This window comes from Episyrphus balteatus, chromosome 1 (assembly GCF_945859705.1).
Source record: "Episyrphus balteatus chromosome 1, idEpiBalt1.1, whole genome shotgun sequence".
NCBI classification, from domain to species: domain Eukaryota; kingdom Metazoa; phylum Arthropoda; class Insecta; order Diptera; family Syrphidae; genus Episyrphus; species Episyrphus balteatus.
In genome coordinates this window covers 54,899,792-54,916,081 of record NC_079134.1, presented here as the reverse complement: position 1 = coordinate 54,916,081, position 16,290 = coordinate 54,899,792, and the positions used below count along the sequence as shown (strand labels likewise).

Sequence of the window (16,290 nt, the reverse complement as noted above, 5' to 3'; positions counted from 1 at the left end):
GACGTGGTAACCGCCCATTTTCTCTGTATTCTCATTAAATATCTTAGAGCACTTCTTATTATCGTTGAATCTTGTAACTTGGTAGAATGGTAAAGCTAGTGGTTTAAAATGGAAAAAATTTAAAATTTGAGAATACAATCACACAACTGCCTCAAAAGAATTAGCAAATATCAAAAGCTGTAGATTTTCTAGGGAAAGGTGCTGGAATGACCAAATAATATAGATTTAAAATTTTATAGCAATACCTTGCAAAAAGTAGTGAAATCACAACAAAAACGTAACTGTTAATTTAAAAGTGTACCAAGTTCTTAAGTTTGGTTTTAAATTTGTATCAATTAAATTTTGATTGTTTATAAAATAATTGTTTGCAAATAATTGTCTATAAAATCGATAACTAAAAGGCAAAATTGTCAAGTAAGCAATTAAAATTTAATTGATACATCATACAAATTTAAAACCAAACTTAAATAAATTGCACGACTGGGGTCGCACGTACTTGCTCTTATGCTTAAAGTAACTATAATGTTAAAGCTTTTTATTCAAGAAATTTAAAATTTGATATTTTGAAGAAATTTCATAAGTAGTATAAAAAAATTAAATCTGCTTTTATAATTAATTAAACTCCGTTTTAAATTATCTTAAATAAAAAAATAAATATGCTATTTTATTTCTTGTATAAAAAGGTATTTTTAGAAAAAAATTTTTGAAAATTGTAGGAACCGTTTTTTAAAAAAATAGTTTTTTATATATAAAATTTTTTTAACATTTTTCAAAAAAAAGTTGGTATGCCATTTTGAAGAAATAATTAATTTATACATAAAAACTAAATTTCAAAGTTTTTCATTGATCCGTTTTCAAAAAATTGATTTTTCAAAAAAAAATTTTGAAATATTTAAAAAAAAAAAAAAATGCGTTTTTTGAAAATTTTCTAAAATTTTAATATTATCTTTACTTACACACTTTTGTATAAAAATTTTCATTTAAATCGGGTTAATGTTGTACGAGATATTAAGAAACGAAAAAAACCGTTCTATGACAGGTACCGTTAATAACGGTACAAAAAATATTTTTTTTATTTAAAAAGTTGGCTCTCATGTGTAGTACTACACACAAAAATTTTAATCAAAATCGTTAGAGCCGTTTTTGAAAAAAATTAACTTTTCTATTTCCGTTATATGGCAGGTACCGTTAGTTTTGGTCATAAAAAAAAAAATTCAATTTCCCCTCTAGGGAATCACCAAAAACTGCTAACTACCAAGTTTGAAGAAAATCACTTCACTCGTTTAGGCTGCAGCTCCAGATAGAGACAGACGGACAGACAGACAGACAGACAGACAGACAGACAGAATTGCCGGACCCACTTTTTTGGCATTCTCCATCATCGTAATGTCATGTAAAATTGTTATCTCGAGTTCGATTTTTTTTACGAATCCTAAACTTGCCCTATAGTACCTATATCGCAAGTAAAAATTGGTACACTTTTACATTTCAGTACTTTTTGTGCCAGCATAATTTTAGCATAGGAGAACTTGACTCTTTTTTTAACAGTTATGTTTTTGTTGTGATAAATTTTCTCTATGATCAATGCTCAGCCAAGTTCTCTAGCAACTTTGGCACTACACCCTTATTTGAAGTTAACAACTCAGGCTATTTTCGACCCCCTTCTAACTTCTAGGTACACCAAAGAAGCCAGAGGCTTCAAACTCGTTGAGCTAGTCTAAAGCAATTCCAATTACTTTTAGAAAATTTAAGCTTCATAGCATGAGTACCTAGTTCTTGAGACATACAGCTGCGGTCAAAAAAATAGCAGTGCATCGAAAAATATTTCAAATAAAATATAAAACATAAAAAGAGTTTCGATGTTGGATTTATTTTTTAGTAAAACTATTTTAGATACATTCTAGATTAATTTTTAGTATGAATGAAATTTAATTTATTGCTAATAGCTAAGCAATAATCCAAAAACAAAATAAACCTAAAAATTAAGCGGTCAAAATAATAGCAGTGATTTTCTTTTTCTAGTAAATTTAAGTAAAACAAAGGCACAAAAAGTTCAAATAAACGGTATTTTACTTGGCAAAAGCTAGCATTTGCTCCCTTGACCTTTATTATTAATTAAAGCTTGGCAAAAACCTTTTATGGGGCCGACAAGACGCTGAGATCTGTGAGGTGTTTTAGCTCACCAAACCTGCTCAACAACGGTCCATAACTGCCGTTATGTTTGGGTTTTGCTTCATAAACTTCTTCTTTTATATCCTCGCAATGATTCTTGAAAAGATCGAGGTCCAAAGACTAAGCAGTCCACTCCATAAGCTAAATCTTAATGTTTTGAAACCATTGTTTGGCTGCTCTTCTGAAGTATTTTGGGTTATTATCTTGTTGGAAGACCCATTTAAGCGGTATTTTGAAGTCGACGTATAGCAGCATACTGTTTTACAAGATATCCAGGTACTACTGCTGGTTTATTTTAGTTTTAATCTAATATAATAGACCAAGTTCGTAGTAGGACAAATTCCCCCAAACCATTGTACTGGATCCTCCGTGTTTAATAGTTTTTCTGCTATACCTAGGGTTATATTTCGTGTTTGGTAGTACTACCGAGACCCTTTGCCACCATGCGGAATCAATTTGGTCTCATCAGTCCAGAGAATATTCCAGGGTCCAGTATAAGAATTTGGAGAAACTTGTCCTACTACGAACTTGGTCTATTATATTAGATTAAAACTAAAATAAACCAGCAGTAGTACCTGGATATCTTGTAAAACAGTATGCTGCTATACGTCGACTTCAAAATACCGCTTAAATGGGTCTTCCAACAAGATAATAACCCAAAATACTTCAGAAGAGCAGCCAAACAATGGTTTCAAAACATTAAGATTTAGCTTATGGAGTGGACTGCTTAGTCTTTGGACCTCGATCTTTTCAAGAATCATTGCGAGGATATAAAAGAAGAAGTTTATGAAGCAAAACCCAAACATAACGGCAGTTATGGACCGTTGTTGAGCAGGTTTGGTGAGCTAAAACACCTCACAGATCTCAGCGTCTTGTCGGCCCCATAAAAGGTTTTTGCCAAGCTTTAATTAAAAATAAAGGTCAAGGGAGCAAATGCTAGCTTTTGCCAAGTAAAATACCGTTTATTTGAACTTTTTGTGCTTTTGTTTTACTTAAATTTACTAGAAAAAGAAAATCACTGCTATTATTTTGACCGCTTAATTTTTAGGTTTATTTTGTTTTTGGATTATTGCTTAGCTATTGGCAATAAATTAAATTTCATTCATACTAAAAATTAATCTAGAATGTATCTAAAATAGTTTTACTAAAAAATAAATCCAACATCGAAACTCTTTTTATGTTTTATATTTTATTTGAAATATTTTTCGATGCACTGCTATTTTTTTGACCGCCACTGTATGTAGACCTTTAAAAATCGTTATCGTAGATACCGCTTTGAGTAATTTGTGTTTAATTGTTGTCGATGAGCTGTTAACTATCTATGCTTTAAAGACCTTATTTGAGTTTATTTTTTTAAGAGTTTATTTACGTCAAAAATCAAACTATCAATGAAACTAGAAGCACAGTCACGCTGTGAAATGTCATTTTTTAATTCAACTGCCATTCCACTGTCATTCTTTGATCTTTACCGATTTCAATCGGGTTGCGTTCGGGTCAACAAATAACCGAATTGGTAAGGCAAGCTACAAGGACTTGATTGGATTGATCTTTTACAAAATGATATTTTTTTAAATTCAAAAATGTTCGATTTGCAACAGGTAGGAACCTAATAGATCAGTGGTACCACTTTAATTCAATTGAAGTAGATCCACCATCACAAAAACATCTAATCTACTTCATTTTAAAATCTCTGTTCCAATCTACTTCAAATTATCAAAATATAAGCCAAATCTACTTCTTTTGTTTTAGTAAAACCAAGTGGTGCAGGGAACTAAGTCCACGGGAACTAAGTCCACTGAGGGACTTCGTTCAATCCACTTTAGTGAAGTGGTTTTCTTTCCCATTCAAGGTGGGATTGAATTCCACTCTCTAATGGGAACCTAGTACACACTCAAAAAAATCAAAAGAGAATTTATTTTCAACAACGATTTTTTAACGAAAAACGAAAGTAATCAAATAAGCGTGATTTTTCGTAAAAGTACTTTTTAGTAAAAAAAATCGAGCAGGGGCATAAGTCCCGATTTTTTTTTTCGGAATTTATGTCCCACTTTACTAGAATCCAATTCGGGACTTAGGTATGTCCCTCACTACTGAGAAATAAGTCCCAAAAGAAGAATTTCGGTACTCATTTCCCACATGTATTTTTTTTTATTTTTGCGTATAAATACCTGAAGAGACAAGTTAATATGACCACTGCTGATGCAATAGTAGAACCGGTCTTGATTTATTTTTGTCGGTAGTACCTAGTCCAATGCAAAGCACAATTATAAGATGTTGAAAAACAAAAAAGAAGTTGGCAAACTTAATGGTTAGTCGAAATAGCATCGTGACAAAATAAGATCATGGAAAGTGAAAGTCTTTTCGAAAATATTTTTGATATGTATTCTTTTTAAGTTGATAACACGGTGAATTGGAAAAACTTTTGCTCACATGGGAATCTATTTAATTTGTACAAGCCAAACGCGAAGCGGAAAAAAATTTTGCCCAGGGGAGAATCAATTTTGAGGTGTGAAAATAAAAATTCGCGCGAATTTTTATTTTCACACATATATTTATACCGAAAATATGGAGTCTGAAAGAATTTAAAATTTTTAATAATTTAATATTTAACTTAAAAAAAAAAAATAATTTTCTTAAATTTATTTAACATTTAACATTATATATAAGATAAATATCTTATAAAACTTTTCAAATTTGTATAGGTAGACTATTTCAAAAATAAATAGCAAGTACAGTGCCCGACAAAATTCTTCGTACGATTTATAAATTTCAACATTTCAATATTTTTACAAATTAATGTTTTCTTTTATATGTATTTTTCTTCAGCACAAGTGAAATAATATTAATAACGTATTCTTTATTCATTGTCTCCCTAATTTATATATTATAATTACAGGGAAATGGAAAACAGCGTTTTTACTTTTTGTACAAAGAATTGTATCGGCCAGTGAATGTATCTTCGTTGCTTCATTGCATATTTTAAATTAGTAGCCGTTTAAAATGATGCAAAGAAAATAACAAGAAAAAACTCGAACTTTATCAGGAAGACAGATTTCAGTAAATAAAAGGTTCATTGAACCGTCTAGGGGTCAAGACAGCTCACAACAAAATGTTAAACGATAAGATTAGATAAAAGACTCAAGTGCAACAAAAACAAATGTACATCTTTCGGGTCGAAAAACATATAAATTATGAAATTAAACAAAATCACTTGGAGATAGTTACGAAACGCACAACATCTTCGTGAAAGCGTCTCTTCTCGATCATCTTATGGGTGCAGACTATCTTTATGAGATTATTCACGTATTGCCAAGTTTAGTAAACAAAATGAAATATGAATATTGTGGGTTTTATTTGTTGGTAAATAAATACAATCGTAGTCGGCATAATTTTTGTCTCTCATTATTATATACTCTTCCTGTATTGTGAGCTTTGAGATTAAAAAAAATCTCAAAATTGTGTTTCACAGCTTGACTAAAAATAGGTTCTGGATGGTAGCAAATAGCCCTGTCATATGTTCCCAAGACTTCGATTACCTTTATTAATTTCATTGAATTGAATTTCTTTGTGAAAACCGAATGATTTGATTTTGTTACTGATTTTGTTTTTTTACGAGTCATAGTAGTCAGTAGGGCATGTAACAAGTTTTTTATCAATCGAAATAATTTTAGGTAAATAAATAAAAAATAATACATAATTCTAACTGTGAAAATCAAGGGGTCCTTTAAGTAGGTAGTAGTAGATTAACACATCCTATTTATCTATTTATTTTCTTTGGCCACTGAAAGGAAAGATGACAAAATATAGTTTGTCAGCTATATAAATATAAATGTATGTTTGCCCCTCTTTTTTTTTAAATGCCTCAAATGATCGCCTGTTTATGTATTTAATTTTTCTGGGGCTCAATCAAGCCCGTAGCCTGTAGTCTTATCTGGTAGGGCATTGGTAATCGTTTACATTTTTTTTCATAATGAAATTATGCCTCAAAAACAAAATGAAAAAAGGCTCCAAAAATGAAACAACACGCCAAAATTTGTTGATTTGTGTGTATCTTTTGAGCCTTATTTCATTTTTTATTGAGGTCTTATTTCCTGGGGCCGCTGAACTCGAAACCGAAGTCAAAATATTTAGGTACTTTTTTCGTTTTTTAAATATCAACGCTATGCTGGAAAATGTACTGTTTTTGAGGTAATGCTCTAATTTACCGGTTCCTTTAAAAAACGTTGTCTTCTGTCAAAACTGTTTAAATCTTTCCGATATTTTTTTAATGTCTGAGATATCTTCAGTTGTTTTTCGCTACGGGAATGGGCTCAATACACATCAACCTCCCCTCTCCATTCGACGATCTCCAATTTTTGAACCCTTCCCTTTAAAATTTCTAAACTCACATCCTTTTTCCACTCATCAGAGATACCCAGAAGGAGATGGGAAACTTCTGACGTAAAAGCTCGGATTGATACTTTTATGCGTGAAAACACTGTGGTTACACTAGGCGTGTTTTTTTTGTCAAAGCTATCCGCAGTAGGATTTCCCAAATACCAGCACAGAACAAAAATGTATACGCATGCACCAAGAGATAGGAAAACGTAAACTTATACACTTCGTTAAAATTCTATCGCAAGCTTGGTTTAATTTCTATTCCTATCGGCAGCTGCGTGCTGTTTTTGTAATGCATGTAAACGCCAACTGCGGATACGGATAGCGCTGCCAAAAAAACACAGCTACTATGTGTGTATATGTGAAAAAAAAAATGGGTTTTGGGGTAAAACGTACGAAAGTTTCCGATCTCCTTCTGGGAATGTATCTCTGCTACCCATTCTCTTTCCGATGACAGTTCCTCCACTCATCTTGTCACGGAACAAAGAAATAAGTAACCAGATGTACATATGTATGTATATGTAAACTAAGAAAAAATGTCGGCTTTAAAAAAAAATGCAAACTACTTTCACTGTTTTCTCATTATTTATTAAGTAGCCATATTCACACATCACATTATTTATTTTCATATTAATATCATTTGCAAATTTGACACTCTTAAATGTTTTTGCCTTTTCTTAGAAAAAGTCATTTGAGAAAGTTATTTTGTGATTGTTTAGAAGTCTCTTTCCTCGAATTTACCCTTTTTGTTTTTGTGTGTTTTTATTTGCTAGAGAGATCTCAAAAAATTCTTTTCTTTAACGGATAGAATCAAAAATTGGATTTTGCAAAAAAAGAAAACAGACCCTAAAAAACTATGTTCCTTTTCATTTCAATTTCTTGGAATTTTGATTTTGCTGCTGTGCAAAAAGTATTGCGAATTTTTTGCGTTTTTTTTTTTTTTGGGACATTGAAGTATCCTGTTGTTATAAGATTTCAGGTGTGCGTCTACCTGTACGTTTTATTATGTTTCTAGGAAATAATCTCCTTTTATGTTTTTAAGTAATGTGGTCATTAAAACGAAATATTTTAATAAGAAAATATAGAGGCGAATGCTATAGATAAGCTTCTGAAACGAATTATTTTAATTTATTCGCAGTAAAACGACACCGACTCTCAGAACTAATCTTTTATTTCAATATTGAGAGTTGTGATTCTATACCTGCTTTTCAAATTTGATTTTCTGTGCATGATTAGTGACTATACTGACTTTTATATCAAAGCTTATGAAATTATTACTGTTTTAAATTATGTGGACCGGAAACAGAGAAGAAGCTTTGATTAACTAATAAATTAAATCTTCTAATAGTGGAGTGCTAAGTGCTAGATAAAGCAGCTCTCTACCACACTTGAGTTTTGATTTCATTTAAGAAATAAAAGCTTAAACTGAGGCAGTCCTAAAGTAAAAATCTCGATTTGGGTGCTGAATGACTTTGTTGCGTTAGGTTTCCACGTGATTGGTTATATTTTTCCCCCTTGGGACAATCGTAAAAATTTACCGGATGACCTTTTTCACTACAATCTACATATTCCCGGCCAAATCGGGATTATTGGGTTCTTCGTGGTTTTCACATTATTTCACACACCTAGCTGAATAGGCACAATAGGGTAGAGTTGCCTATTTTCGGCCGTCTCCAGTTTCCGGCCACCTTTCGGAAAATCGTTATAACTAGTGATTACAAAGAGGTTTATTCCAAATTTTCACTCGTATGCTGTTCTAACATATAAGAGAACAGCATAAGAGCAAAATTTTGGAATGAGGCAGAATTTAACGATTTTATGGTCTTTTTTTCAACGAATTTTGTTTTTGGAATGAAATAATTTCAAACTAATGCCATTTCTTTAAAAATTAATATTTCAAAAAAATCCTACGTACTTCACTAGAGAATAGTATTTTCAATCTCCACACAAAATTTCAGCCCGATCGGTTAAAAACTGTAGGAGTTAATTGGTCGCCCGATGGGAGCAGAGGTGTTATTACCCCTTAATCAGCAGATTGAAAACATTTTCTGCAAAATATTGTTTACACTAGCTTCTTTGTTTTTGCAATTGAAATATTTTTATTTTCAAATGAAAATATTTATACAAATTTTGTTGCTGTGATAAAAGTTGGCCATTTTTTAACTGTGTTGAATAATGTACCTAAAGGTTTTTACAGAGATACACAGAAGGAGATCGCAGACTTTCGTAGGTACGTTTTACCCCCCAAAACCCATTTGTTTATTTCTTGTTGTTGTAATTTCTTTTGTATCCGTGAATTAATGTGAAATACACACATAGTGTAACCAGTGTTTCTACGCATACTAAGCCAAAAGCGTCCGACTTTTCACGCAAACTTAGCCAAAAGCCTCAATCATTTCAAGCATACTTAGCCAAAACTATCAATCCGATCTTGCAGGCAAACCAGTATGACGTCAGAAGTTTCCCATCTCCTTCTGGGTATCTCTGATTTTTTCTTAGGGCCATGGTGATGTAGGTATAAGTTGAGAATTTGTTTTCATTTTCATTTGGATTATAGTGAAAAGATCCATGTCATTCGCCAGTAAACTTACTAATGAAAATTCGGAAGAATTAGCTACTCCAGATATGCACTGGTTTGAGAGCTACTAGCTGGTCCTGATTGATTTATTGTAGATATATCCGGTTTTTATTTGGTTGTTAAATCAAGTAGATATTTGGTTTTAAGGTCCGATTGTTTTTGGTCGCAAGGTTCGGTTAATTGGCTGCTAAGGCCAAGGTGAATTGCGTTAAATAGTTAAATTGTGTAAAATTTTTGACACTATTGAGGTGAATAAAAAATTTTCAGCTGTTAAACATTTATTGGGCTCCGGGACCTGGTTAAATTTGACTTAAATTTTGTTTGCAGATGGTTTTGTTTTGTTTTTTTTATTAAAAAGGAGTACCTATCTTGGCAGAAAAAAGGCAGACAAAATTTTAAACAATAAATTCTTTTTTTGAAATTATTTTGTTCACCTCAATAGTGTCAAAAATTTTACACAATTTAACTATTTAACGCAATTCACACACGGCCTAAGTCCGGTTATTTGGTTGGTATTTGAATTTTCATATCCATTTTCAACCTCCATATATCTATAATTGATTAAAATCATTTCGATTTAATAGCAAATATGCGGGAACTATCTTTGATTTTTATTCAAACCAATTGAATAAATTGGTATAATTGGATAAAATTAGTATCATTAGCACTTATGTACATCGGGCTGCTGTTCATTTTATTGGTCCATAGTTCTTGACTTTTTTTTATTTTTTAAAATGGTTAAAATATTTTTAGTTTATTTGTTAGAAACAATAAAGTAATTGACTTATTTTTTCCTTCTTTTGTTTGTCGTTTTTATAAATTTCTTAAGCTTAGTAAAACACATCTGTACCTATCCGTTGAAATTCAAACTCAACTTCTTTGTGGTTTGATTGAGTTTTGACAAGTGCTTTTATTTCAAATGATTAAGTAATTTTCAAAATCTTTTTTTCTTTAGTGAGTTTCCTATTTTAAATTTTCGTTTTTATTTTTTTTATTTACAGGAGTGATCATGCTATGGTCACCTTTCCTTTTATATCAGAGCAACATCGAGCACTTCAACTAACATTTCAAAATATAAATGTTCTGCACAACGATAAAAAAATTCTAGCTGACGTCAGTGGAATGGTAAGGTAAGAAAGGTAAAACAGAAACTAGCAGACTTTCAATAATTTATAAAAAATCCTTTCTTTTATTTAGCCCCGGGGAAGTTCTGGCAATTATGGGTCCATCAGGATGTGGAAAAACAACCCTACTCGACAGTCTTAGTGGTCAACGGCATATTGAAAGTGGTTGTATCTATTTAAATCGCGAGACTATATCAAAGAAATGGCGTCGGAAAATCTGTTATGTTCAGCAAGAAGAAGTTTTCTTTGCTGGACTGACTCTTCGAGAAACAATAGTTTATACAGCACTGCTGCGTTTACCTGAAAAAATTCCATATGATGATAAAATTAAATTAGTAGATAGAGTCCTTGAGGCTCTTGAGCTTACGAATTGTCAACAAACTAAATTTGGAGATTATATGAACAGAGGACTCTCTGGCGGGGAAAAGAAAAGAGCTAGCATAGCTTGTGAGTTACTGACAAACCCTCTGTTGATGCTTCTTGATGTGAGTATATACAGGGTGTCCCGGAATGAAGAACATTTTGAGCGATGATTCTTGGGTATATTCTAAGTTTTCCACAGTTTGCATAGTTTATACCCTTTAGCGATGATTTAAGAAAACGCTTACTTAAGTATGGCTTTACTCATGTCAATGTTATTAACAATGATAGAAACTTCATTAATGTCTCGATTTTTAGAAGAAATGTTTGGAGAACCTCCATCAATTAATATTAGCAATAAAATCCAAAAAACGGGCTCTATCAACTTTGCAGATAGAGAGTTACTGTTTAACAATCTGTGGAAGAATCATCCCTCAAAATGATCTTATCTCATTCCGGGACACCTTGTATACAAAATGGATATATTGAATAAATAGACTAAAAACTTAATAATTTAGGAACCTACTTCTGGTCTTGATAGTTATTCAGCGATTTCTCTGATGAAAGTACTAAAAAGATACGCCATTCAGGAGCAAAAAACTGTTGTCATCACTGTTCACCAACCATCATCACAAATGTTTCACATGTTCGATAAATTACTTCTTTTGTACAATGGAAGGACAGCTTATTTTGGTGAAGTGAAGAATATATTCAGTTATTTTGAAGGTATCGGAGTCACAATTAAGCCACATTATAACCCTGCCGATTTTGTGTGTATGTTCATATAAATATGAATGCTTCGACTGTTTGCTATAAAATTTCTTGCTCATATTTTGGCTTAACTTCCACTCCCAAAACTGGCATTGTCCCTTAGTCAATTAATTTAGATAAGACTTTTATTGAAATTTTGTGGCATGCATTTCGAGGCATTCTCTCAAATCCGAATTAAAAAAAGAACTGTTTTAAAATAAAATTATTTATTGTCAGTGGAACAAATAAAATCCTATCCAGATATTAGAGAGAAACTATTTATCGCGGCTCGAGAATCTCATGGGAACTTCTTGAACCGCAATTGCATCACAGCTAATACTGAATACACAAACAAAAATCATGATACTCTGATCAACGACATAATAAATAATTATTATAAGGATATTAAAAATAATCACAATAATGAACTGAATCACGAGGATGCACAACATCTTTGGGCTGCAGCAGATTTACAATCAAATTTCAGTTCCGCATCGAGTGAATACCATGAAATGATGCACAATTGGTTGGACTATCCGACGAGGTTTCATACCCAGTTTCGGGTATTGTCGAGTCGAAATTTCAAAGAAGCAAAACCTCGGATGTTATCGAAACTTAATTGGTTGCAAACCATTGGATTGGGCTTAATGGCGGGTGCCATATGGTTTCAAATTCCAAGGACTGAAGAGTTTTTGCATGATTTGCAAGGATGGATGTTTTTCTCGCAAACATATTGGATGTTGTTTGCGCTTTTTGGTGCCCTTAATTCATGTAAGTTTTTACAGAAAAAAACTTATCGGTAATATCACGATTTTTTTTTTTATTATTTTACATTATTTTAATATCAAAGGCACCGTCTTGGATTTAAATTTAAGAAAAAAAGTTTTAGTGAATAACTCGGCTATTTTTAACCCTCTGTCGGCACACGGGTGCGAATTTGGCAGGACAAAAATTAAAAGTGGTTACAAAAAACTGTCTTTATAAGGGTGAAAATACATTTTTTTGAATTGTGAATAGAATATTCGAATTCCTCGGAATATTCTACATCAATTTCATATATGATTCTCTATATAATGGTGAGACCGAAAAGAGTTCTTGCGACATGAAAAAGTTTAAACCAAATTCGCAAAAAAGAGGTGTGCCTACAGAGGGTTAATTTTTGATAAAAATTATTGAGGCAAAACTTGCAAAAATTAGTAAATATTATAACATTTTTTTTTTCCAATCGGTTCATTATTACATGAGACATGTGCAATTGTTTATAATAAAAGATAAACAGAAAAAGAGACAACGGCGTATACAAGGGGGTCAAGGGGTCATGACCCCCCCCCCCTCAAGAACTCAGAACCTAAAAAACAAATTGTTGTGTGATATTGAAATCTCTTGAGTAAGATGATTTTCAAAATGTTGAAGTTTTATAACATGAACGAAAATTAAAAGTTAAAAAAATTTTTGGTATTCAAACTATTTTACCATTTTGGGGATGTGGTCATATTTTTAGTGAACGCTATGCTGGATTAGGATTATTTTGATTCGTTGGATAATATTAGTTGAGCTGTACTTTGCCCATAATCTCGTAAAGGCCCTAACTACAAAATTTTCGATTTTGATTTTTTTTTTGCATAATTGGAGTTAGGGCATTGTCTCTGATTTATCAACATTTGTTTTTTTAGCCTAGGTCTTCAAATACATCAGAAAATTCAAAATGTACTTTTGATTTTTTTCATTTTTATATGCAAATTGGGATATTAGATATACCTACTGTCTGATCAAATTTGGTGGATTTTGTTTGCTTACAGAATATAACGGTATTTTGTACTAGATTAGCTAACTCTGTTACATTTTTGAAACAACTATCGATTTGTTAATCATCAATGGCAAACCGATTATAGATACGAAAGTAAGCAACCTTGTCTAAGGCAAATTAAATATCACTTAGGGCTAATTTTTTAATAGTCAGATAAACCTCAGTTAGAGCATATTCCTAGGAATAAAAGTTTTTTATATTGACATTTATTCTTCTGATAGTATAACTCACGATTGAAAAAGCAGGGCTTAATCTAATAAACAAAACTGAATTAGTTTTATATTGTAAACCGCTGAAAACTGACGAATTCCAAAATATCGCCAAAAATATTTTTTTTGTCTTTACCTAATATTTTGATAGGGTTATTTGAATCAGAAACTATCCTTAACATGTGTCGGTGTTAGGTTTTATGCAAACAGCATTGAATTCTAATTTCTTGTAAGAAAACTGTATCCCCGCGTCATTAAAATAAAATTCCCATACAATTTTAAAACAAAATTTAAAAAAAATTATATTTTCAAATGCAATTTTTTTTACAAAACTTTGCGATTCGTTTGCCTGAGGTTCGGAAGACTTTTAATTCAAAATTTACCACTGCTATTAAGTAAAAAAGATTTTTATTCTAACTTTCTGGGCTAGCGGAGAACAATGAACAGTTGTTATAAGGCAAATTATTCAATCGAAGTACTCGTACAGTACAGTGTATTTTTAGGAGAGGATAGCTTTAATTAGTCAAGACTAGTACGCTGCTGATGCGAAACGAAAAATCCCATGCATTTCTTTGTCTTCGTGGAGACTGACGAAAAATTTCGTTTCACATCAGCAGCGTTCTAGGTCCTAAGGCTTAACGCTAAACTTAAACGAATCTCCGTTTTGTTTGGTTATTTTTAGAACTATATTCGGGACTTTTCGATACGAAATGCAAACAAAACGCACAAATTGTAATGTTTGTAATAATTCAAAAAGCAGATTTTCAAGTTTATGCCTGCTATCGAAACTTTTGAAAAAAAAGTTTTGGCATGACCCCCCAATTCCTCACATCTTCGCACTAAGGGTGACCAAATAGAATTTTGAAATACGGAGTTTTGAATTAAAGTATTTTGATCATACAGTATTTTGTGCATACAGAATTTTGAAATGTAGTTTTATGAATTTCAGTATTTTGAATACAGTATTATGACCCATACACTATTTCGACCCCAACCTCACTTCAAAAGCCTCATCTCTGATGGTTTCTTGGCAATGTTGCCATTGGCTCGCTACATCCCACCCTAAGTTCAAAATTATAAAAGAATAATTTTTTGTCACCTCAAAAATCATCCCAACAAATTCCATCGCTATTTTTTACACAATAAAAAAAATTTTTTTTAATAGTTGGCATTAAAAAAAAGTTTTTTTGTACTAACTTTTGAACGTATACAAAAAAAAAGTGATAGAATTTGTCGGAATTCCCATGGTTCGTTGGAATAAATTTTAAAAACGAAAATTCAGATTTAACCCTTTTGATTAAATTGTAATCCTAAAACAATTAAACAAACAAATACTGTAAATTATTGTTGTTTTTCTAAAACGACTTTAAAACTTTATATTTTTAGTCCCTTCTGAACGTGAAGTTATTAGCAAAGAAAGGCGCTCTGGAGCATACAGATTATCAGCTTATTATCTAGCCAAAATGTTCGGTGAACTGCCATTAATAATTACTCTTCCTACAGTGTACCTGCTTATCAGCTACCCTATGCTTGGTTGTTCGAGGTTAGTATTTTTATAATTCTTTTCTCCACTAGTACTTATTTCATATTTTCACTTTTTTTTTAAATTATTTTTTCATGTTCTTCCTCCTCTCCAATTGATTAAAAATTGATTTCAATCTCCTGCCTCAAAATAATAATAAAAAACAAAACAATTACTAGTCTCAAGCTTTTCTTCTTGATGTTGGTATTTTTACTGCTCAATACAATTGTGGCTCAAAGTGTTGGATTTTTCATAGGTGCATGTTGCATGGATATGAATGTCAGCATAACTTTGAGTGCTTTATATACACTAGCTACACAACTTTTTGGGGGGTACTTATCGTCGAGGATACCACCTGGCCTCAGCTGGATACGATACACGTCGATGATACACTATGCATATCAAAATATGCAAATTCTGGAATTTGGAGAGGGCCCGGCGATAAGGTTGGTAGAATAAATTGTGACAAAAACAATTTCATTTATATTATTTATTAAATTATATATTTCAGATGTGGCAATCCTAGCAGCTATGAAGTGTGCAAACACAATAGTACCGAATACATTCCATACGAAGATATTCTGAATGCACAGAACTCAAATTGTCCTCTGTGGTTAAATACTATGGTGTTGATAGTGTTTTTTATTGTGTTCCGTACTTTAGGTTATTCAGTTTTGCGCTATGTACGATGTCCAAAATCGTGATAAAATTTTACATTCTTTACAAACGTATTTTAAAGAATGTTTAAATCAAAATTTTATATTAATATCACGGGTCCTGCCCAGAAACTCGTTTTTAAAAACAAAAAAAAAATTGTTCGCCATTTGCTGTAATTACTTTATTCCTTATTTTAATTTTATTCTAAGCGTCCTATTATCTGATGTAAGTTAATAAACTGGTGTTCACATTCTTTGTAGATATAATATGAAATATTATCATATTAACTATTTAAATACATAATTCGTCATCTGATCACATCTTAAACAAAATAAAATTATCAAAGCACTTTAAACCCAACAAAATGACAATATGATAATTTAAATTAAACAAAATATAAAACTATAAATTTTTAAAGTTCTGTGATGTAGTTATATAATTATATTAAAAATCTATTATTTTCAATAATTATTGTGAATGAAAATATTATACAATTATCTTCTCGTTATAATGTTAGTTTACAAATTAAACAATATGTTATTTAAAAATTCAAGTTTATTTAAATTTTTCAAATGTTTGCATGAAATTTTTACAACTGGACAATTTTTGAAACACTTGTTATTTTCCCCAATTTGATTTGACTATAAACTACACTTCTGCTCAAATTTAACGCACATCCTATTTATTTTTTAGTAAAGTCCTGCTATTACTTTATGCCAGAGTATCATGGTTAT

The 16,290-nt window shown here is 31.4% G+C and overlaps 1 protein-coding gene across 5 annotated transcripts in view; it reads left to right on the top strand.

Annotated features, from left to right (window-relative positions):
• The window catches only part of LOC129920960 (uncharacterized), a 56,166-nt gene extending 40,204 nt beyond the window's left edge, over positions 1-15,962 (top strand). For 2 of the 5 annotated variants that reach the window (XM_056002539.1, XM_056002543.1), the window contains 7 exons: positions 10,129-10,257; positions 10,325-10,736; positions 11,130-11,385; positions 11,599-12,132; positions 14,764-14,920; positions 15,079-15,345; positions 15,411-15,962. In XM_056002539.1, the coding sequence (XP_055858514.1) occupies positions 10,129-10,257; positions 10,325-10,736; positions 11,130-11,385; positions 11,599-12,132; positions 14,764-14,920; positions 15,079-15,345; positions 15,411-15,603 (1,948 nt within the window). In that variant the 3' untranslated portion in view covers positions 15,604-15,962. Of the gene's footprint in view, positions 1-9,166; positions 9,636-9,940; positions 10,055-10,128; positions 10,258-10,324; positions 10,737-11,129; positions 11,386-11,598; positions 12,133-14,763; positions 14,921-15,078; positions 15,346-15,410 lie in introns of those variants that run through there. The other 3 variants (XM_056002542.1, XM_056002541.1, XM_056002540.1) reach the window with 3 other exon arrangements.
• The last annotated feature ends 328 nt before the right edge of the window (positions 15,963-16,290 follow it).